This window comes from Zophobas morio, unplaced genomic scaffold (genome assembly GCF_036711695.1).
Source record: "Zophobas morio isolate AGI-343-1 ecotype UQ-CSIRO unplaced genomic scaffold, CSIRO_AGI_Zmor_V1 ptg000006l, whole genome shotgun sequence".
NCBI lineage: Eukaryota > Metazoa > Arthropoda > Insecta > Coleoptera > Tenebrionidae > Zophobas > Zophobas morio.
In genome coordinates, this window is record NW_026972111.1 from 401,849 (window position 1) to 424,176 (window position 22,328).

A 22,328-nucleotide genomic window follows, 5' to 3' on the forward strand; every position below is an offset into this window, starting at 1 on the left:
TCAGTAATAAGTGATATAATTTTTTTGTTTTATTTTATAAATACAACTTTCAACATAAAAACGTTAAAAAAATTTCCAACTGTCTGAATTGCAAACAGGTCTGTAATAAAATGCGAACGAGAAATAGATAAAAGAAAGCACACCATGATAACAGAAAGAACTGATAAAATCTCGAACCTACTTAGGAGAAATTCTTACTGCGCCGCAGTGCTTAACACAATGTAATAATGATAGTCACATCTCAAACAACCACATTAGGCTATGATATATACAATTGTAATATACTGTTCGTCAGTTTTTGTTCCTCCGGGCCACTACTCCGGGTCGGAGGCCATCGCCGCGTCACCGTTCGTGCTGATAACCAGAGCGTCGTCCTCGTTATAGTCGATACTGAGGACGGACGACCTTCGCACTCGTTTCACACAAGTCCTCTCCGCCTCCGAGTCCGAGTCCGTCCGTTCCTGCTCACACACACTGTCACCGTTCGACCTGCCGTTGGCCAGCTTGAGCGCGCTGTTCTCCTTCTGCAGCAGCTGGGCCGCCTCCTTGCTCTTCCGCAGCTCGGTCTGGAGGAACAGGATGGTGCTCTGCATGCCCTCCACGTCCTCGTCGAGGTCGGCGAGGAAGGCGTCGAGCTCGTTCTGCGACTGCCGCACCTCCTCGGAGAAGCTCCTCTGCAGGGCGAGGTCGCTCTCGAGCTTGGCGATGCGGCCGGAGCTCGTGATCTTGCCGAGCTCCTCGTTCTCCTGGTAGAGCAGGCGGCACTTGGCCATGAGGCGCTTGCCGGTGTTCGAGTCGGGGGTGAACTTCCACGCGGTCAGCTCGTTCTGGGTGTCCTCGAGCTTCGACCTGGTGGACTGCAGCTCGCTCTTGAGCTGCTGGAGGATGCAGTTGACGGCGGGGTCGAGCAAGGTGGCGCGGAGGGCAGAGGGAGCCTGGCCGCTTTTCAGTTCGTTCAGTTGGCACTGTTGTGGAAAAGGAGATTAATACATGAAATGGGGGCGAGCGGGGGCGGCGGTGGCGGCGTTTCTGAGTGGAGCGAGGTTGCAACGTTTCGAACACACTCAAAATTTAATCAAAAAAGTAGAAAACGAAAGTTCTAGAACAGTACCTGGATTTTTGTGTACCCAAATTTTTTCCCAGTCATTTTTTTTCTTTTACAAGCTCTCCTTTGTTTCATAAAGACACCAATTATTATTTTTCGCACCTACGACATTATGTACTTCTACCTGAGAATTGTCTTCTTAATCGATGGCAGATTCTTTTGCCCTAGACGCTTTCACAGATAGCAGCGAATAATTTATTGGTTAATTTGAGCATTGCACCCTTTTTACAATTTTTTTTAATTTTTCAATTCTTTGTTGTTATTATTCCTTCATTTTTAATGTTTTTAAGCGTAAGCTGTCTGTCTGTCTGTCTGTCTGCCGTCGGTCCAGATTTTTATTAGACAGATCATCTGTGAAACTACTGGACCGATGATGAGATCAAATCTCATAACTTTTTGAAAAATCTGGATTTATTTACCTTCGATCAATTTTTTGACATTACAATTTTTCCTTTTTCCTTTTTGTTCGATTTTAAATTTTCCATATATCAGATTTTTTCATTTGTTCAATTTTTCGTTTCCTCAATTTTTCAAGTTATTCAATCGAAAAATTGAATAATTAAAAACTGAAAACTGATGAAAACGGAATAAGGGTGGGTGGGAGGGGCCTCTTTTCACTTTGTTTTAAATCTTAAATCCGCTTGTTAAAATAGATTTCAATCACATTTTACAGTAAATAAAAAGTCAATGAAATGGTGACAAGTTTTATAAGTAAGCAGTAGCCCTGCCGACCGACCCCTCTTCATTCCAGTGACTACCCTTGATATTATTCAATCTTATCCTAGCAAGTACTAGCCCCGCCCACCCACCCGTTATTTTCTTAGAAGGTACGTGATTTGCCAAAATTAGTTTTGTCTTAGCATGTACTAGGCCCGCCCACCCGCCCTCTATCTTCTTAGAGGGTATGTGATTTGCCAAAATCAGTCTTATCTTACCAAGCACTAACAAAAAAAAAATAAAAACTGAAAAATTGCAAATCGAAACACTGAAAAATCGAAAAAACTGAAAAATTGAAGAATTAAAAAATGCAAGCAAAAAATTGAGGCGGGGGAAGTTTTTTGCAATAATCTTCGACCAATTTTTTGATTTTGCAATTTCACGAGTTTTCAATTTTTCGTTTCGGTTTTTATTTTCTTTATTTCTGCAATTTTTGGTTTTCAAATGCTCTGATTTTATAATTTTTCTTTTTTCCTAAATGTGAAAATTTTCAACTTGGATGTTTCAATTTTTCGGTTTTCAGTTTTTCTGTTTTTAGATTTTGTATTTGTTTCTTCAATTTTTGATTTGCAATTTTTTTAGTTTTCATTTCTTAATGATTCTCATTTCTCAATTGGATTTTAAAACTTCTTCATTTATTCGCTTTTTAATTTATGAATTTCTCGACAGTTACTTTTTGAATTTTTTGATCTTGCGATGTTCCAGTTTTTCGACTTAACAATTTTGACAATTCTATAATTTTTGCATTTGATTTTTGGGTTTTCCAAATTCTCAATTCGATTCGTTTTTTCTTCTTTCCAATTTTTCGATTCATCAGTTTTTTTCGATTTTTAAGATTCTCGATTTTTAGTTTTTCAATGTTTCAATGTTGAGTTCTTCGATTTTATAATTTTTCATTTTTCGTTTTTAATTTTACGATTTTTCAATTTTTCGTTTCCTGAATTTTTCAAGTTCTTGATTTTTGTTTTTCATATTCTCGATTTTTTGATTTTCATTTTCTCGACTTCACTCGTGAAATTCTTTCTTCGGAGCCAATAAGAATGAATAATAAAAACGGAATAAGGGTGAGTGGGCGGGGCCTCTTTTCACTTTTTTAAATCTTTCATTCTACCGCTTGTTAAAATAGATTTCAGTTCACATTTTACAGTAAATAAAAAAAGTCAGAGAAATGGTGACAATAAGTGGGCGGAGCTGAGTATAGGTTTTTCGAAAGAGCAAGCAGTAGCCCCGCCCACCCACCCCCAATTTTCTTTTGAGGGTATGTGATTTGCCAACATTAGTTTTATCTTAGCATGTACTAGGCCCGCCCACCCGCCCTCTATCTTCTTAGAGGGTATGTGATTTGCCAAAATTAGTCTTATCTTGGCAAATACTAAGAAAAAAAAAATAAAAATTGAAAAATTGCAAAATATAAAAATTCAAAAATTCAAGTTAGAAAATTTTAAACTTGAAAACTGAAGAATTGAAAAATTCAAGCAAAAAATCGAGGCGAGGGAAGTTTTGTTGAGATAATCTTCCACAATTTCTGCAATTTTTGGGTTTCCAATGCTCTGATTTTATCATTTTTCTTTTTTCTTTGATGTGAAAATTTTCAACTTTCGGATTTTTCAATGTTTCGGTTTTCAGTTTTTCTGTTTTTAATTTTATATTTTTCGTTTCTTCAATTTTTGATTTGCAATTTTTCTAGTTTTCATTTTATATATGTAATAACTTAATAAGTAATAATTATTTTAAGTTTTATAATGTTTTACTGCAGAAAAAAAATGAAAACTTGAATAACTGAAAAATTTAAGCAAAAAATCGAGGCGAGGGAAAGTTTGTTGAAATAATCTTTGAGCAATTTTTTGATTTTGCAATTTCACAAGTTTTCTATTTTTCGTTTCGGTTTTTATTTTCTATATTTCTGCAATTTTTGGTTTTCCAATACTCTGATTTTATAATATCTCTTTTTTCTTTAATGTAAAAATTTTCAGTTTTTGGATTTTTCAATTTTTCGGTTTTCAGTTTTTCTATTTTTAGATTTTATATTTTTCGTTTCTTCAATTTTTGATTTGCAATTTTTCTAGTTTTCATTTCTTAATGATTCTTATTTACCAAATGGATTTTAAAACTTTTTCATTTATTCGCTTTTTAATTTATGAATTTCTCGACAGTTACTTTTTGAATTTTTTGATCTTGCAATGTTCCAGTTTTTCGACTTTACAGTTTTGACGATTCTATAACTTTTGGGTTTTCCAAATTTTCGATTCGATTCGTTTTTTCTTCTTTCCAATTTTTCGATTCAATAGTTTTTTTTGGATTTTTAAGATTCTCGATTTTTAGTTTTTCAATGTTTCAATGTTGAGTTCTTCGATTTTATAATTGTTCCATTTTTCGTTTTTAATTTTATGATTTTTCAATTTTTCGTTCCCTCAATTTTCCAAGTTCTTGATTTTTGTTTTTCATATTCTCGATTTTTTGATTTTCATTTTGTCGATTTCATATAACAATTATTCCTTTTTACAATTCCGTTATTTTTTCAATATTTTCTTAGAAGGTATGTGATTTGCCAAAATTAGTTTTATCTTAGCATGTACTGACAAAAAAATTAAAATTGAAAAATAAAATCGAAACACTGAAAAATCGATTAAGTGAAAAAATAAGGACAATTAAAAACCGAAAAATTGCAAAATATAAAAATTGAAAAAATCAAAAGTTGGAAAATTGAAAGTTTTAAATTTGAAAACTCGAAAAAATGCAAGTCGAAAAACTGACGAAAAAAAAAGAAAAATTGAAGAATTGAAAAATTCAAGCAAAAAATCGAGGCGAAGGAAGTTTTGTTAAACTAATCTTTGAGCAATTTTTTGATTTTGCAACTTCACAAGTTTCCTATTTTTCGTTTCGGTTTTTATTTTCTATGTTTCTGCAATTTTTGGTTTTCCAATACTCTGATTTTATAATATCTCTTTTTTCTGTAATGTAAAAATTTTCAGTTTTTGGATTTTTCAATTTCTCGGTTTTCAATTTTTCTATTTTTAGATTTTATATTTTTAGTTTCTTCAATTTTTGAGTTGCAATTTTTCTAGTTTTCATTTCTTAATGATCCTCATTTCACAACTGGATTTTGGAACTTTTTCATTTATTCGCATTTTAATTTATGAATTTCTCGATAGTTACTCTTTGAATTTTTTGATCTTGTAATGTTCCAGTTTTTCGACTTTACAGTTTTGACGATCCTATAATTTTTGGATTTGACAATTTTTGGGTTTTCCAAATTTTCGATTCGATTCGTTTTTTTTTCTTACCAATTTTTCGATTCATTAGTTTTTTCGATTTTTAAGATTCTCGATTTTTAGTTTTTCAATGTTTCAATGTTGAGTTCTTCGATTTTACAACTTTTCGTTTTTAATTTTTCGATTTTTCAATTTTTCGTTTCCTCAATTTTTCAAATCGTTGATTTTTGTTTTTCCTATTCTCGATTTTTTGATTTTCATTTTGTCGATTTCATATCACAATTTTTCCTTTTTACAATCCCTTTATTTTTTCAATGTTTCTTTCGATTTTATAATTTTAAAATTGAAAAATCGAACAATTTAATAATTAAAAACTGAAATGTTTTAAATCTTAGATTTTACCGCGTGTTAAAATAGATTTCAATTCACATTTTGCAGTAAATAAAAATAAGTCAGAGAAATGGTGACAATAAGTGGGCGGAGCTGAGTATAGGTTTTTCTAAAGAGCAAGCAGTAGCCCCGCCCACCCACCCTCTATTTTCTTAGACGGTATTGTGATTTGCCAAGATTAGTTTTATCTTAGCATGTACTAGGCCCACCCACCCGCCCTCTATCTTCTTGGAGGGTATGTGATTTGCCAAAATTAGTCTTATCTTAGCAAATACTAACAAAAAAAAAATAAAAATTGAAAAATTGCAAATCGACAAATTGAAAAACCAGAAACTGAAAAAATTTAAATTGAAAAAACAAAAAATAAAATTGAAACACTGATAAATCGAGTAAGTGAAAAAATAACGAAAATAAAAAATTGAAAAATTGCAGAATATAAAAATTGAAAAAATCAAAAGTTGGAAAATTTTAAACTTGAAAACTAAAGAATTGAACAATTCAAGCAAAAAAATCAAGGCGAGGGAACTTTTGTTGAAATAATCTTCCACCATTTCTGCAATTTTTGGGTTTCCAATGCTCTGATTTTATCATTTTTCCTTTTTCTTTGATGTGAAAATTTTCAACTTTTGGATTTTTCAATTTTTCGGTTTTCAGTTTTTGTTTTTAGATTTTATATTTTTCGGTTCTTCAATTTTTGATTTGCAATTTTTTTAGTTTTCATTTTAAATATGTAATAACTTAATAAGTAATACTCCTAATTATTATAAGTTTTAAAATGTTTCACTTCTTCAATTAAACAATTACTGAATTTTTCCATTTCTTAATGATTGTCATTTCTCAATTGGATTTTAAAACTTTTTCATTTATTCGCTTTTTAATTTTTTGATTTTGTAATGTTTCAGTTTTTCGACTTTACAGTTTTAACGATTGTATAATTTTTGATTTGACAATTTTCGGGCTTTCTAAATTTTCGATTCGATTCGGTTTTTCTTCTTTCCAATTTTTCGATTTTTAAGATTCTCGATTTTTAGTTTTTGAATGTTTCAATGTTGAGTTCTTCGATTTTACAATTTTTCATTTTTCGTTTTTAATTGTTCCATTTTTCAATTTTTCGTTTCCTCAATTTTTCAAGTTCTTGATTTTTGTTTTTCATATTCTCGATTTTTTTATTTTCATTTTTTCGATTTCCTATCACAATTTTTCCGTTCTACAATTCCTTTATTTTTTCAATATTTCTTTCGATTTTATAATTTTAAAATTGGAAAATCGAAAAACTGAATAATTAAAAACGGAAAACTGGTGAAATTCTTTCTTTGGAGCCAGTAAGAATGAACGATGAAAATGAAATAAAGGTGGGTGGGAGGGGCCTCTTTTCACTTTTTTAAATTTTAGATTCTACCGCTGGTTAAAATAGATTTCATTTCACATTTTACAGTAAATAAAAAGTCAGTGAAATGATGACAAGAAGTGGGCGGAGCTAAGTTTAGGTTTTTCTAAAGAGTTTTATAAGCCCTGCCCACCGACCCCTCTTCATTCCAGTGACCACTCTTAATATTATTCAATATTATCTTGGCAAGTACTAGCCCCACCCACCCACCCTCTATTTTCTTAGAAGGTATGTGATTTGCTAAAATTAGTCTTATCTTAGCAAGTACTAACAAAAAAATTAAAATCGAAAAAATGAAGAAACGAGAAACTGAAAAAATTAAAATTAAAACAACAAAAAATAAAATCGAAACACTGAAAAATCGAATAAATGAAAATAAAAAACCGAAAAATTGAAAAAATTAAAACTTGGAAAATTGAAAATTTCAAACTTGAAAACGCGAAAAATTGCAAATCGAAAAACTGAAGAAAAAAAATAAAAAATTGAAGAATTAACAAATTCAAGCAAAAAATTTGAAGCGAGGGAAGTTTTGTTGAAATAATCTTCGACCAATTTTTTGATTTTGCAATTTCACGAGTTTTCAATTTTTCGTTTCGGTTTTTATTTTCTGTATTTTTGCAATTTTTGGTTTTCCAATGCTCTGATTTTAGAATTGTTCTTTTTTCTTTAATGTGAAAATTTTCAACTTTTGGATTTTTTAATTTTTCGGTTTTCAGTTTTTCTGTTTTTAGATTTTATATTTTCCGTTTCTTCAATTTTCGATTTGCAATTTTTCTAGTTTTCATTTTAAATATGTAATAACTTAATAAGTAATAATTATTATAAGTTTTAAAATATTTCACTTCTTCAATTAAACAATTAATGAATTTTTCCATTTCTTAATGATGTCATTTGTCAATTGGATTTTAAAACTTTTTCATTTATTTGCTTTTTAATTTTTGAATTTTTTGATCTTGTAATGTTCCAATTTTTCGACTTTACAGTTTTGACGATTCTATAATAATTTTTGGATTTCACAATTTTTGGATTTTCCAAATTTCGATTCATTAGTTTTTTCGATTTTTACGATTCTCGCTTTTTAGTTTTTCAATGTTTCAATGTTGAGTTCTTCGATTTTACAATTTTTCATTTTTCGATTTTCAATTTTTCGTTTCCTCAATTTTCCAAGTTCTTGATTTTTGTTTTTCATATTCTCGATTTTTTGATTTTTATTTTCTCGAATTCGTATCAAAATTTTTCCTTTCTACAATTCCTTTATTTTTTCAATATTTCTTTTGATTTCATAGTTTTAAAATTGAAAAATCGCAAAACTGAATCATTAAAAACTGAAAACTCATGAAATTCTTTCTTCAGAGCCAATAAGAATAAATGATGAAATCGGAATAAGGGTGGGTGGGAGGGTTCTCTTTTCACTTTGTTTTAAATCTTAGATTCTACCGCTTGTTAAAATATATTTCAATTCACATTTTACAGTAAAAAAAAATCAGAGAAATTGTGACAATAAGTGGGCGGAGCTGAGGATAGGTTTTTCTAAAGAAAAAGCAGTAGCCCCGCCCACCCACCCTCTATTTTCTTATAGGGTATGTGATTTGCCAAGATTAGTTTTATCTTAGCATGTACTAGGCCCACCCGCCCGCCCTCTCTCTTTTTAGAGGGTATGTGATTTGCTAAAATCAGTCTTATCATACCAAGTACTAACAAACAAATTAAAAATTGAAAATTTGCAAATCGAAAAATTGAAGAAACGAGAAACCGAAAAAATTTAAACTGAAAAAACAAAAAATAAAATCGAAACACTAATAAATCGAGTAAGTGAAAAAATAACGAAAATAAAAAACCGAAAAATTGCAGAATATAAAAATTGAAAAAATCAAAAGTTGGAAAATTTTAAACTTGAAAACTGAACAATTGAACAATTCAAGCAAAAAATCAAGGCGAGGGAAGTTTTGTTGAAATAATCTTCCACAATTTCTGCAATTTTTGGTTTTCCAATGCTCTGATTTTATCATTTTTTTTTTCTTTGATGTGAAAATTTACAACTTTTGAATTTTTCAATTTTTCGGTTTTCAGTTTTAGATGTGATATTTTTCGGTTCTTCAATTTTTCTAGTTTTCATTTATTTTAAATATGTAATAACTTAATAAGTAATAATTATTTTAAGTTTTATGTTTTACTTCTTCAATTCAACGATTATTGAATGTTTCCATTTCCTAATGATTGCCGTTTCTGAATTTGATTTTAAAACTTTTTCATTTATTCTCTTTTTAATTTATGAATTTGTCAATTGTTACTTTTTGAGTTTTTTGATCTTGTTCCAGTTTTTCGACTTTCCAGTTTTGACGATTCTACCATTTTTTGATTTCACAATTTTTGGGTTTTCCAAATTTTCGATTGGATTCGTTTTTTCTTCTTACCAATTTTTCGATTTGTAAGATTCTCGATTTTAGTTGTTCAATATTTCAATGTTGAGTTCTTAGATTTAACAATTTTTCATTTTTCGTTTTTAATTTTTCGATTTTTCAATTCTATCTTTTTAGAGGGTAGGTGATTTGCTAAAATCAGTCTTATCTTAGGAAGTATTAACAAAAGAAAATAAATAAAATTCAAAAATAAAATCAAAACACTGAAAACATAACGAAAATAAAAAACGGAAAAATTGCAAAATAAAAACATTGAAAAAATCAAAAGTTATAAAACTGAAAATTTTAAACCTGAAAACTCTAAAAATTGCAAATCGAAAAACTGAAGAAAAACAATTAAAAATCGAAGGATTGAAAAATTCAAGCAAAAAATCGAGGCGAGGGAAGTTTTGTTGAAATAATCTCCGACAAATTTTTTGATATTGCAATTACACGAGTTTTCAATTTTTCGCTTCGGTTTTTATTTTCTTTGTGTCTGCAATTTTTGGTTTTCCAATGCTGATTTTATAATTTTTCAATTTTTCTGTTTTAAATATGTAATAACTTAATAAGTAATAATTATTATAAGTTTTAAAATGTTTGACTTCTTCAATTAAACGATTACCGAATTTTTCCATTTCTTGATGATTCTCATCTCTCAACTGGATTTTAAAACTTTTTCATTTATTCGCTTTTTAATTTATGAATTTCTCGATTTACTTTTTGAATTTGCAATGTTTCAGTTTTTCGACTTTACAGTTTTGACGATTCTATAATTTCTGGATTTGACAATTTTTCTTCTTTCCAATTTTTCGATTCATTAGTTTTTTCTATTTTTAAGATTCTCGATTTTTAGTTTTTCAATGTTTGAATGTTGAGTTAGTTCTTCGATTTGCAATTTTTCGATTTTCCACTTTCTCGTTTTTTCAGTTTTTCGATTTTTCAACTTTTCGAATTAAAAAAAATTAAAAAAATCCAAAATTGTAAAATTGAAAAATCAACAATGAAAACACGAAGAAGTATAAAATGAAAACTTTATAAAATCTAAACATTAGAAATCAAGAACTTGAAAAATTGAAAAAACTTAAAAATAGAAAAATCATATAATTGAGAAATGCAAAAATTGCAAAATTTAAAAACTTTAAAATCGATGAATTGAAAAATCAGACTGAAAATCTGAAAAATTGGATAAACGAAAAATTATAAAATCGAAAGAAAAATTGAAAAGCATAAAAATTGTGATATCAGAAAATTGTGCGATCGAACAAAAAAGAAAAATAAAAAAATCGTGATATCAAAAAATTGGTCGAATAAATTTCGAAAAGTTTATTTTTTATGATAACCCTGATAAGTGAAATAAAGATATGTGTGTAATATTAAAATAATTATAAAGAAGCGTGTCCTTCAAGTGAGTTTTTCATTACAAAATTTTATGATAACGTCATCCACAATTTTGCAAGGACACGTATATCCATTAGGATAGATGCAGATAACAGTACTGTATTTCCAAATTTTCGGGAAAATAAGAGAGAGTCTTTCTTGACTTTAATCAATACAATAAATTGCCTCATTTATTTTTTGAGTCACCTGTATAAGTAATTTTAAAATTTACAAGTACATTGATAAACCACAACTATAGAATCATAATATTTTGCATAGTCCAGAGTATTTATTAGGCAAAATTTTTGGAAAGGTATACACGAATAAATTTTGATTAACGATTTACCAAGATTTCGATAACCTTAAAACGTTTGCAAGATTTCAGAGCATTCAATTTTGCAGTTTCAAAGTTAAATTTGGAAAATGTTATATGTCTATGGTAAAAACTGAACACGGATTCATAAACCACATGTGAAGGATTGTCTTATTTTAAAAATGGAAATTTCTAAGATGACGTCATCCCATTATTGGTGAGGATGTATACCCAAATTTTGGTTAACGTTTTACAATCTACATGATATCAATCGGCCCAGTAGTTTCGGAGATTATCTGTCTAACAAAGATTCGTACAGACAGCAGACAGACAGACAGACAGACGGAAACAGGAGACCTATTTGTTCGTCCTCTAGGGGTCGCTTACGTTCCAGAAGTAAAAATTTCAACACCTGGGACACATTTTAAGTCTTGATTATGTGAAGATGAATGACAATAAACGTTCTTGGGGGCGGCTGAAGTAGAAACTGAAATAATCATGTTGAGTCTGAGCTTTGTTACTAAAAATCCATATCGATTTCTGTTCTTGAATTTTTTTTTGTTAATTTCTCAACCTACGTTAAGTTCTCAAAAACAAAAATATGTATATACTAAACTGTTATAAGCAGACGTCTTCTTAGTTTCAGTATTATGGTTTCAATTAATTTAGATTCACATCCAAGAAAAAGTTCCTTTTGCTTTCTTTACCATTTGTTCTTCTATTCGATACCTTTATGAACACCAGATCTCTTAATTAACCCAAAAATATTAAACAATTATCAATTGTTGCAAAAATTGGCAAATTTAATTTTCATTTTGCCGTTTACAAAGTGAATTCAACAAAGTCGGTGTAGTAATTAATTTTACTTATATTAGTTATTTTTATGCAAAAATATATTGTACCCATGTGTGTAATTAATAGAGTGTGTATTTTACTCTTCATACAATGCTAATTTTGCTTATTTAAATTTTTTGCTTAAAAGAACGTGTATATAATTCTGGACTGTACCAATAAACACCAGTTTCATATAATTTTTAAGTACAATTAAACTAAAAAACCGTATCCAATGTTCTTGCCGAAGTTTTCCCAAAAAAACTGATATTTTCACCTAATTTCGTCACCAATATAATTTAATTAGTGGAAAATCCAGTTCTAATTTATCTTAAAAAGCTGCATATAGTCATCAACGCTATCTAACGGAATTCAGAAAAGTTAGGTTAAGTTTTACTTTTGACACGTGTTAAATCTGTCGTTTTCGGTGATCATATTAAATTTAAGTAACTTATTTTATTTGTCTTATTTATACGTCTTAATCATCACGGTACAACCATGTAACTGTTCAAGAATACAGTAATAAAAAAAAAACAAGCAGCTTAACTCGACAACTTTACATAATATCAAAAACTTCTGAAGTTAACTGGTTCATCAAACGTTTCTTAATTTAACACAACCACATTACTTTTAATGACTTAATGTCCTTATTAGAACTTATTTTTCTTTATTTATGAACTAAATTCGATTACTCTAGGTTTATAAATAACAAAAACATTCGAGGTGCGCCCTTTTAGCTGACTCGTCACTTTCTTAAACAAATTTAATACAAAATTATTTTTTTTAACTAATTTACACACCCTGTGTCAACAGTGAATAGTTGTTCAATAAAATAAGAATCACTAGTTAAATTAATAATTTTTTGAAAATATTTCAGGCTGAACCCACATTAAATAGTTTTCTATTTTTAATTGTTTTAGAGCTGTGCTTGAATCTGCTTAGACAGAGCTAAATATAAATCATCTCCTGCTGTTAATTTATTGTGCATGAAATTGGTCACTGTGACAGACAAAACGTAAGATTTTCATTAATAAAAGAAATATCTACACTTGGATCCCTTACATTAAATATAAGATTATAATTTGCAATTTTGTTTTGTGTAACCCTCATATAGTAAAAAATTTGAAATATATTTAAAGCAGAAAACCAACTGGAAAAAAATATTCCCAATTTTCCAGTACATGCTTAACTTCGACTGTTTATGTTTATACTTCGAAAGAATTCGACTATTAGCATGTTCATACTAAAAACTTCAGCGGCAATAATATTGTTTTACAATTTTTTCCCCAAAAATCTGGACGTCGAAGGTAAAAACTCAACACGGATTCATAAACCACAGGTACAGGAGTATCATATTTTACAAAATTTAAGTAACATTTACTCTTGTAAATTTTGCTGGTGGGGAAAACGCGACTTTTTCGTACACTAGTGGTCACGAAATGTAGAGAAAACATGAAAGTATTATATTACTATTACAATACTTCCTTAGCTTACGCTCGAGAAGTAAAAATGTCATTCGATTTTTAACTTACTTTTAACACATGAACAAATAAACCTTCTTACCTACCAATTTGCCAATCGATAAGAATCTTCTTCAAATATATGCAGTATAACTTACATTACTTAAGCTATTTTAAAATTTTCTTAACTTTAACCATTTTATCATAAACTAAGGGCTTTATAGACTCATACGTTATGATTATAATTCTTTATAGCATCACTATACACATTTTGAAGAAGTGACTATTTTTCTAAGCGCTTTTTGCCTTCTATTCTTTCAGATTACAACCCAAATTGGGATAACAGAATATTAAATCGCAAATTCTGTAGTATTATTGTTTTTTAAATTAATTTCAGGGGACAGACGACTTGAAATCTGTCTTGAAAACATTTTAATTACCACCAAAAATTACACTGTTAAAAATAAATTTTAAAATAAAAAAAATGTGACGTGTTGCCAATTTTAACCTTTACAATCTCATTTGTTACACTTTCCACAAGGTTAAATCTTTGACATTAATTTTTCAGTTATTCACTTAAGGCCCAAAATTACCAAATAATTGTGAAAATTTTTCAGTAAAAATATTTGGCTTAACTCAAATTAAAATTTAAGGACATAACGATTTACTGAGCTTGTGGTCACAGACTTACCAATACAAGTAAACGCATTTAATTAAGAATTACTTTTCATTCGTTAAATGGGAGTTGTTCGAGCTGCAGTGAGTGAATAAAGCATACATAATATTATTATATTAACTTAAGTAAAAGCATTCTTATTTAACTACTTTCGCCTTTTTTTTGGTAATACATTATATGTATGTATTATCAAATTATGTCAGAAATTTTTAAAAAATTTTGGGTTATTTACTCAAATAAAATTTTAAAAATGATCTAGGTACATTTGAACAATACATGTTTTGCGACCTATTTTAGTAGATAAATGAGAAAATTATGGAAGATCTGTTGGCGATTGATACCATAGCGAAGTACCGAAATTTTACTAGCACATTCTTTGAAAAAACTAACCCGAAAAATCGAAGAATTTAGAGTAAAAGTAAGAGTTAATCAGTTTATTCTTGGAAGAGATAAAAGTGGCAATTTTTTTAGAAAATTTTTATACATATTCAAAAATTTCCAAAAATTATCGCCTTCTGTTCTGCAATTATCAACATTCAAAAAACTATCTTGAAAAAAATTTAAAAATACAGAAAAACTAGTAAAAATTCTTCTTTGCTTTCCAAGAATACACAGAACTAATACAAACATGCAACTACTCTTTTTTTATTATTATTATTATTATTTTTGGACGCATGGTTTCAAAACGGGGCGAACTTACCCTAATAAAAACATGTTCTATTTACTTAATAAAAAATATATAGTACCTTAAAAAAGTAATGCTTTGGTGCCAATTATTAGCTATTAAAAAAGAACAGGATTTTTTTACCATGGAAATTAAAATCATACATTACAGTTCTTAAGTCAGCGTGTTTAGCTCTTCCGCTGTTTCACTAAATTTATTTATTATTTTTTTTACAAAAAACAGCAAGGTTCATCGTTTTCGAAGCATTAAAAATGTATTTTCTGTCGCAAAATCTATTGAGACTCTGAATATCCACAATGAATCTTCGTGTTTTCGGGATTTGTTGAGGCACAAAATGACGATGTTGCTATCTCGTGTATTTACAAAGATTTCGTCTATTTATACGAAAACGGTAACTTCAAGTAAACAAAGCGTTGCAAGGTTAAAAAATTTGTAAAACTGCGAGTTTATGCACGTTCAAGATTTCTTGTAAAATGTAAAACTGAATATATGATTAAGATTTTTGTATTATTATAATAGTCAAGGAATATGCCAGTCAATGTTTTTTCTTTTGAACGAATTCGCGCATATTCAGTGACGTCAAAAATGAACGAAACTCATAAAAAATTAAATCAAAAATCAATTTGATGAATAGACTTTGCAAGTAAAAATCTTGATTAAGTCTGTATATCAAAATTCACTTACAAGTGTCATTTTTTTTACATAAGACCTAAATATATATATATATAGTAATAATGTACAGAAAAACTAACAATTTACACTTTCAGACAATGTGCTGTAAATAACGTCGTTCCACTAAAGTAAACACACAACAGTTGCCAGGTCATTCGTTTTGATTGTAAACAAGTAGAAAATAATCCCGTGTTGTACACATATCCAAGTGTAAAGTTATACATAGAGTTTGCATCATGTGGAAGATCAGCGATTTGACCGACGATGAATCGGTCGAAATCAGCTTGGAAGTTCCACACATGCAGGTGCAGTTTATTAAGGAAAATATGGGGTTTCATACTTCACTGTCTGAAGCATCACAATCCACTTCACTTCCACCTCAAGTTCTTGAGATTGAGTCAACACTCGAAACGAACATACCAGAAGTGAAAGAAAACGTACTCATATTATGTTCCTTTAATAATCACAGCATGTATTTGGTTTAACATAAACAGTAAGACTAGACTATCAATACGAGAGCATCTGTGCATGACTCCTTGCAAGAAAGCAGTTCTGCCAGTCTCAGTCTAATCTCAGTCATGTGAAAGAAAGTGAGTTTTGGAAAATCCGAGCGAACAGACGCCCTACCAAACCCCCGACACTGCACTATTACACCTTTAGAAACGCAAACTCCACTCAGAACCACCCGCGCTAGACAATCGAGGGCAAATAAAAGGCTACTGACCACGTAGTCCTGCGTCTCCTGCTCTTTGGCAGTCAGCCGCCGCATCAACACCCGCTCCCGCTGCTGGGACTCGCTCAGCTGGGTTCTGGTCCGGTCCGCGGTCTGGCGCAGGTCCTCCAGTTCGCCTGCAAGCACCAACACGTTACCACGCACCGCACTGCACTGCACCAAACAAACAGGGTGCACTCAAACACGCTAAGACTAAGTACCTTCCTGCTGGGCGAGGCGCCGCTCCAGCGCCGCGACGTACGCGTCCTGCTGCCGCCACCGGCTGCTCCAGTCGGCGGGGCCGAGCGCCGCCATCTCGGGCTCGCTGAGGACGACGCGGGCGGGCGGCGGGGGGCTGGGTTGCGCCGCCTCCGGCGTCTCTGCCTCCATGCTGCAACGAAACGGGCCGTGCTCGGCGCCATTGTGGGCGGCATGTCTGGGGCTACTTACGCGAAAGGGCTGGGCTGGGGCTTCACGAGAGGAACGTCCTGATATCTAAGCGCTGGATGGGGGCGGTGGGCGCAGGCATCTGAAATCAACACGGTACGCGGCGGTTGCAGACGAACACGGAGAAAAACGACGCCATTACGCACTGTGTGACATTGGAGCGGTCGGTAAGGCAGGGGCCGGGACGGATTTACCGGCGGGGCACGGTGGGTTGCATCACGGGTTACGCACGAGGGCATAATAAATGGCGGGAGGTTTCTGCTACACCTACACCCCACACTTGATAAATTATATTCAACTTTAAAAAGTAAACTTAAATACATGTGTCTGTCACCATATTAACGCACCAATAGTAACAGTTTCATAAAAAAATTATTACGTAACTGTTTGGTTGGTTGCATAAGTATACTCCATAACTAATCGTATAATAATGCCAAGTACACACTAGATCGTAATAAATGCGTATGAAAAAATTATCAACACTGCACAGTGGGACAAAGCCAAAAATTTCTACTCAAAATTGAAAATCAATGTGAATCCGTTAAAAAACGGTATGAAAGTTTAGTCTCACTTGAAACAATTTATTTTTTATTTCATTGCTCAAAAAAATTCAAGAAAGTCGTATCTTACACCTTAACAACAAAATACTACGCACTGTTAAAAATAATTTAAGGCAATTTTAAGGGATGGTCCACAAGGAATTGTACAATTTTAGTCTTTAAATTTCTAGTATATGTATTTCTAATGAAGTACTAATTAATGAGATATCGAGGAACGCGCGCTTAACTCACCCTGTATATTTTTTTCAAATGCACAATAACAAAATGTAAACAATTCAACCGTTGAAACAAAACCTCGAAGTGTCAACGATGTAATTCAGTTTCTAAAGTTGGATCGTCTTTAAGTTGATCAGTTTGTAAATGTCTGTCTCCTTTGCATTTAATTGGCACTAAGTATATTTTAAACTGAAAATCAATTTCTTGTTCAATCAATTTTTCGATTTTTCGAATTTTCGATGTTCGATTTCTCCACTTCTCGATTTTTCACTTTTTCAAATATTCAATTTTTCATCTTTCCACTGTTAGAGTTTTTAAAATTATGATTTTTTGATTTCTCAATTTTTCAGTTTTGAGATTTTTTAATTTTTCGATTCTTCGATTGTTCGATTATCAGTTTATCAGTTTTTCGATATTTCAATTTAGAAATCTTTCAGTACTTCGATTTTTCGATTTAAATTTTCTGGTTTTTCAATTTTTTGATGTTTCAATTTCTCGGTTTTTCAAGCTTTCGATTCTTCAATTTTTCGATATTCAAGATTTTAGATGTTTCGATTTTTCGATTTTTCGATTTTTCAGTCCTTCGATTTTGCTATGTATCAAATTTTCCAATTTTTCGACTTCAATTTCAGTTTTACATTTTTTTTCTTCTTAAAATTTTTGATTTTTCGATTTCTCGATTTATCGATTTTTCATTTTTTCAGTTTTACCATTTATCGATTTTTAAAATTTTACAATTTATAAGGTTTTCGATTTTTTAAATGTTCGATTTATCGATTTCTCAATTTTTCAATGTTTCAGTTTTGAGATTTTTCAACGTTCCGATTTATCAGTTTTTAAATTTTAGATTTTCGATTTTACATTTTTCGGTTTCCGATTTTTTAATGATTCAATTTCAGTTTTTCGACATTTTAGATTTTTCAATTCTTCTATTTTTCTATTTGCCAGTTTTTCCAATTTTTAAATTTTAGATTTTACAGTTCTTTGATGTTTCGATTTCTCGATCTTTAGATTTTTTGACTTTCAATTTTTCAATTTTTAGGTTTTTCGACTTATCGATTTTTTTAAATTTAAATTTTTTTAATTTTTCAATTTTCAACTATTTGACTATTTCATTTTCTCAATTCTTCCATTTTTTGATTTTTCGAGTCCTCGATTTCTCTATTTTCGATTTGTCGATGTTGCAACTTTTTCCACTTTTCGGCGATTCGATTTTTCGATTTTTCAATTTTTCGAATTTTTAAATTTTCGATATTTCAGCTTTGGGACCTTTCAATATTTCCAATTTCTAAATTTTAAATATTTCGATATTCTATTTTTTTGATGTTTCTATTTCTCGATCTTTCGATTTGTCTTCTCAGTTTTAGATTTTTCAATTTTTTGTTTTTGGATTTTTAAAATTCCTCGGTTTTTAAATTTTTAAATTTTTCGATTCATTGATTTCTCGAGATTTCGATGTTTCGATTTTTACACTGTTTAATTTCCCGATTTTTTTTTTTCGATTTTTTATGACCAATTTTTAAAATTTTCGATTTTCCAATTTTTCAAGTTTATGATTAATCAGGTTTTCGATTTTTTAATTTTTGATTTTTTTTAATTTTGGATTTATCGACTTTTCGGTTTATAGATTTCCCAATTTTTCGATGTTATAGTTTTGGGATTTTTTTCACTTTTTCGATTTATCAATTTTTCGATATTTCAATTTTGGGATTTTTCAATAAAATATGTATTTCGAGTTTTTAAATTTTAGGTTTCCGATTTTAAATTTTTCGGTTTTTCGATATTTTGATGTTTCGATTTCCCTATTTTTCACTCTTTCCATTCTTCAATTTTCCTATTTATCAGTTTTTACAATTTTAAATTTTAATTGCGATTTCACAATTTTTCAATTTTTCGACTTCTCGGTTTTAGATTTTTCAGTTTTTTGATTAAAAACATTTTTTTTTTGGATTATTCGAATTTTCAATTTTTCGGTTTTGAAATGTTTCAATTTTTCGAGTGTTCAATGAATAATTGATTTTCCGATTTTTGATTTTTTAAATTTTGATGTTCAGTTTTTAGATTTCTCAATTTTCGCCTTTACAGTTTTAGATTTTTAAAATTTTTGATTTTTAGATTATTTCATTTTTCGGTTTTTAAATTTTTTAATTTTTCGGTTTCTAGATTTATCGAGATTTCGATGTCTCCATTTTTTATTTTTTCAATTTTTCCATTTATAGTTTTTTGAAAATTTTCGATTTTTCAATTTTACGATTTATCGGGTATCGATTTTTCAATTACATATTCGATTTTTCGACTTTTCCATTTATTTAAGTTTTGTAATTTTTCAGTATATATTTCGATTTGTTAAATTTTAGATTTTTGTCTTTAAATTTTTCGCTTTTTGGATTTTTTGAAGTTTCGATTTCCCCATTTTCAATCTTTCAATTCTTCAATTTTTCAATATCTTATATTTTTCGATTTCTCAATTTTTCAATTTTTCGATGTTTCTATTTGTCAATTATTCCAGTCTTTAAAATTTTTGATTTTTCGATTTTTAAAATTTTTCGGTTTTAAATTTTTCGGTTTCTCGATTTATCGAAATTTCGATGTCTCGAATTCCCCAAGAATTTTTCAATTTCTCTCTCAATTTGGAATTTTCTTTTTTTCAGTTTTCCCATTTATCGATTTTTAAAATTTTTCGATTTTCCAATTTTTCAGTTTTACGATTCATCGGATTTTCGGTTTTTTAATTTTTTAATTCTTCGATTTCTCAATTTCTCTATCTTTTCATGTTTCAATTTGTCGATGTTTCAACTATTTCCACTTTTCGGTGATGCGATTTCTCGATTTTGCAATTTTTTTAATTTTTAGATTTTCGATTTTTCGATCTATCGATTTTTCGTCTTTCCAATTTTAGATTTTTCAATTTTTTGTTTTTCGATTTTCGAAATTTCTCGATTTTTAAATTTTTCAATTTTTCGGTTACTTGATTTATCGAAATTTCGATTTTTTCACTGTTTAATTTCCCGATTTTTCGATTTTTTTTGCTTTTTCCATGATCAATTTTTAAAATTTTTCGATTTTCCAATTTTTCAAGTTTACGATTTTTAAAAATTTTTGATTTTTCGACTTTTCGATTTATCGATTTCCCAATTTTTCAATGTTTTAGTTTTAAGATATTTTCACTTTTTCGATTTATCAATTTTTCGATTTCAATTTTGGAATTTTTAAATTTTATATTTTCGATTTAAAATTTTTCGGTTTTTCGACTTTTTGATGTTTCGATTCTTCAATTTTTCGTTATTTTAGATTTTTCGATTTCTCGATTTTTCATTTTTTCGATTTTTCTATTTATCAAATTTTCCAACTTTCTTAATTTTAGATTTTTCAGTTTTTTGATTTTAAAGTAATTTTTTTTGGATTATTCATCGATTTCTCGATTTATCAAGAATTCGATGTCTCGATTTTTCGAATATTCTTTTGTCAGTTGTTCAATTATTCGATGTCTCGATTTTTCGAGTATTCATTTATCAGTTATTCAATTTTTCAATTTTTCGATTTTTTAAATTTTGATTTTTTGTTACTTTTCGATTTCTCAATTTTTCAATGTTCAGCTTTGAGATCTCTCAATTTTTCAATTTTGCAGTTTTAGATTTTTAAAATTTTTGGTTTTTCAGTTTTTTCATTTTTACGATTTGTCAGATTTTCGATTTTTTAGATTTTCGATTTTTCGACTGTTCGATTTATCGATTTATCGATTTCTCAATTTTTCAATGTTTCTGTTTTAAGATTTTGCAATTTTTCGATTTAGCAGTTTAGCAAATTTTTCGATAGTTTAGTCTTGGAATTTTTCAATATACATATGTATATATATTTCGATTCGTTAAATTTTAGATTTTTGACTTAGAATTTTTCGTTTTTTCGATTTTTTGATGTATCGATTTCCCCATTGTCCAATTTCTCTATTTTTGGATTTTTCATTTTTTCTGCTTTTCCATTTATCGACTTTGAAAATGTTTTCATTTTCGAATTTTTCAATTTTACAATTTATCGGATTTTTTATTTTTGAATTTTTCAATTTTTAATTTTTCGATTTCTAGATTTTTCGAATTCTCGACGTTTCAACTTTTTCCATTTTTCGGCGTTTCTTTTTTTCGATTTTCCAATTTTTCCATGTTTCAATTTTTCAACTTTTCTAGGTTTCAGTTTGGGGATTTTTAATTTCACCACTTTTCGTTTTTTTGAAGTTTTCAATTTCTCAATTTTTCAATATTTCAATTTTTAAATTTCAGATTTTACAACATTGTATTCGACTTTTTTATATTTCTAATAACTAATAAGACATCGAGAAATGCGCGCTTAGTGACTCACCCTGTATATTTTTTCCAAGAAGTGTCAAAGTTTCTAGAATTGGATCACCTTTTCTCTGTCCATCTTGACAAAAAAAAATAAATAAATAAATTTGAACAAAAAGCTTTCTAATCACAGTAATGTTTGATTAGACCACCAGCAATACACCTAGGAATGTTGGAAATATAAGTCGGAAATCATTATCATTGTAAATTACTTCCTCCCACTGACACTGGTGAGATGAGAGACTTTTCTTTCTGTCAATTACAGAAGTCAGTATATAACCAAAATTTTCAAATTTAAATCGTAATCGCTATACAGTATTACACAAAGTGGCTCTTTAAGATCGAGTCCTGTGTTTAACCTTACCTTAAACAATATAAAAACAATAGAAAAATCAAGATATGCTGACCTGCAATTCAACCAATAGAAACGGTGAAATGCAAATAATGCAGCTTGTGTAATGTTTTTGCTTGACTATTTTTATTTGAGCAAAATTATGAAGCCAAAAATCGCTTATTATATAACCAGAATTTAAAATTTCAAAATTTTCAATAAATCAAAAAAAAAGTGAGATTTCGTGACTTTGCACATTTCGATCGTAATTTAATGCTTAATAATTTATTTCTCCTGCTCGTTATTATTCCTCATTAACAATTCTGCATTATCATCACCATAAAGAAAACCTCTGCATACAACTAAGTAGCAGTTTTTTGCTACAGTTATAACATACATATGAAGAAAATAATTTGATAGATTTTAGTTTTCTTTAAAAAAGCGCCAAATCTGCTTGGCATTTTGGAGAAGAAGTCAAAAATACCACATTTTTTAATT

At 29.6% G+C, this 22,328-nt stretch overlaps 1 protein-coding gene across 1 annotated transcript; it reads right to left on the reverse strand.

Moving 5' to 3' along the window:
* LOC135123249 (pre-mRNA-splicing regulator female-lethal(2)D) lies at positions 1-16,670 on the reverse strand. Its single transcript, XM_064047743.1, has 4 exons — positions 16,390-16,670; positions 16,161-16,330; positions 15,952-16,076; positions 1-965 (listed from the first exon to the last, which is right to left on the reverse strand). Exons 1-4 carry the CDS (start codon positions 16,623-16,625, stop codon positions 315-317), a joined length of 1,182 nt encoding a protein of 393 aa, XP_063903813.1. The 5' UTR covers positions 16,626-16,670; the 3' UTR covers positions 1-314.
* Between the last annotated feature and the right edge of the window lie 5,658 nt (positions 16,671-22,328).

Bases quoted from the DNA above. Each gene is read 5' to 3' on its own strand.
- LOC135123249 (XM_064047743.1), bottom strand. From the start codon at position 16,625: ATGCCCTCGTGCGTAACCCGTGATGCAACCCACCGTGCCCCGCCGGTA. The intron at 16,331-16,389 runs GTAAGTAGCCCC...GTTTCGTTGCAG, and splicing joins CCCCAGCCCAGCCCTTTCGC to CATGGAGGCAGAGACGCCGG. The intron at 966-15,951 runs GTCAGTAGCCTT...TTTCCACAACAG, and splicing joins AGGAGACGCAGGACTACGTG to TGCCAACTGAACGAACTGAA.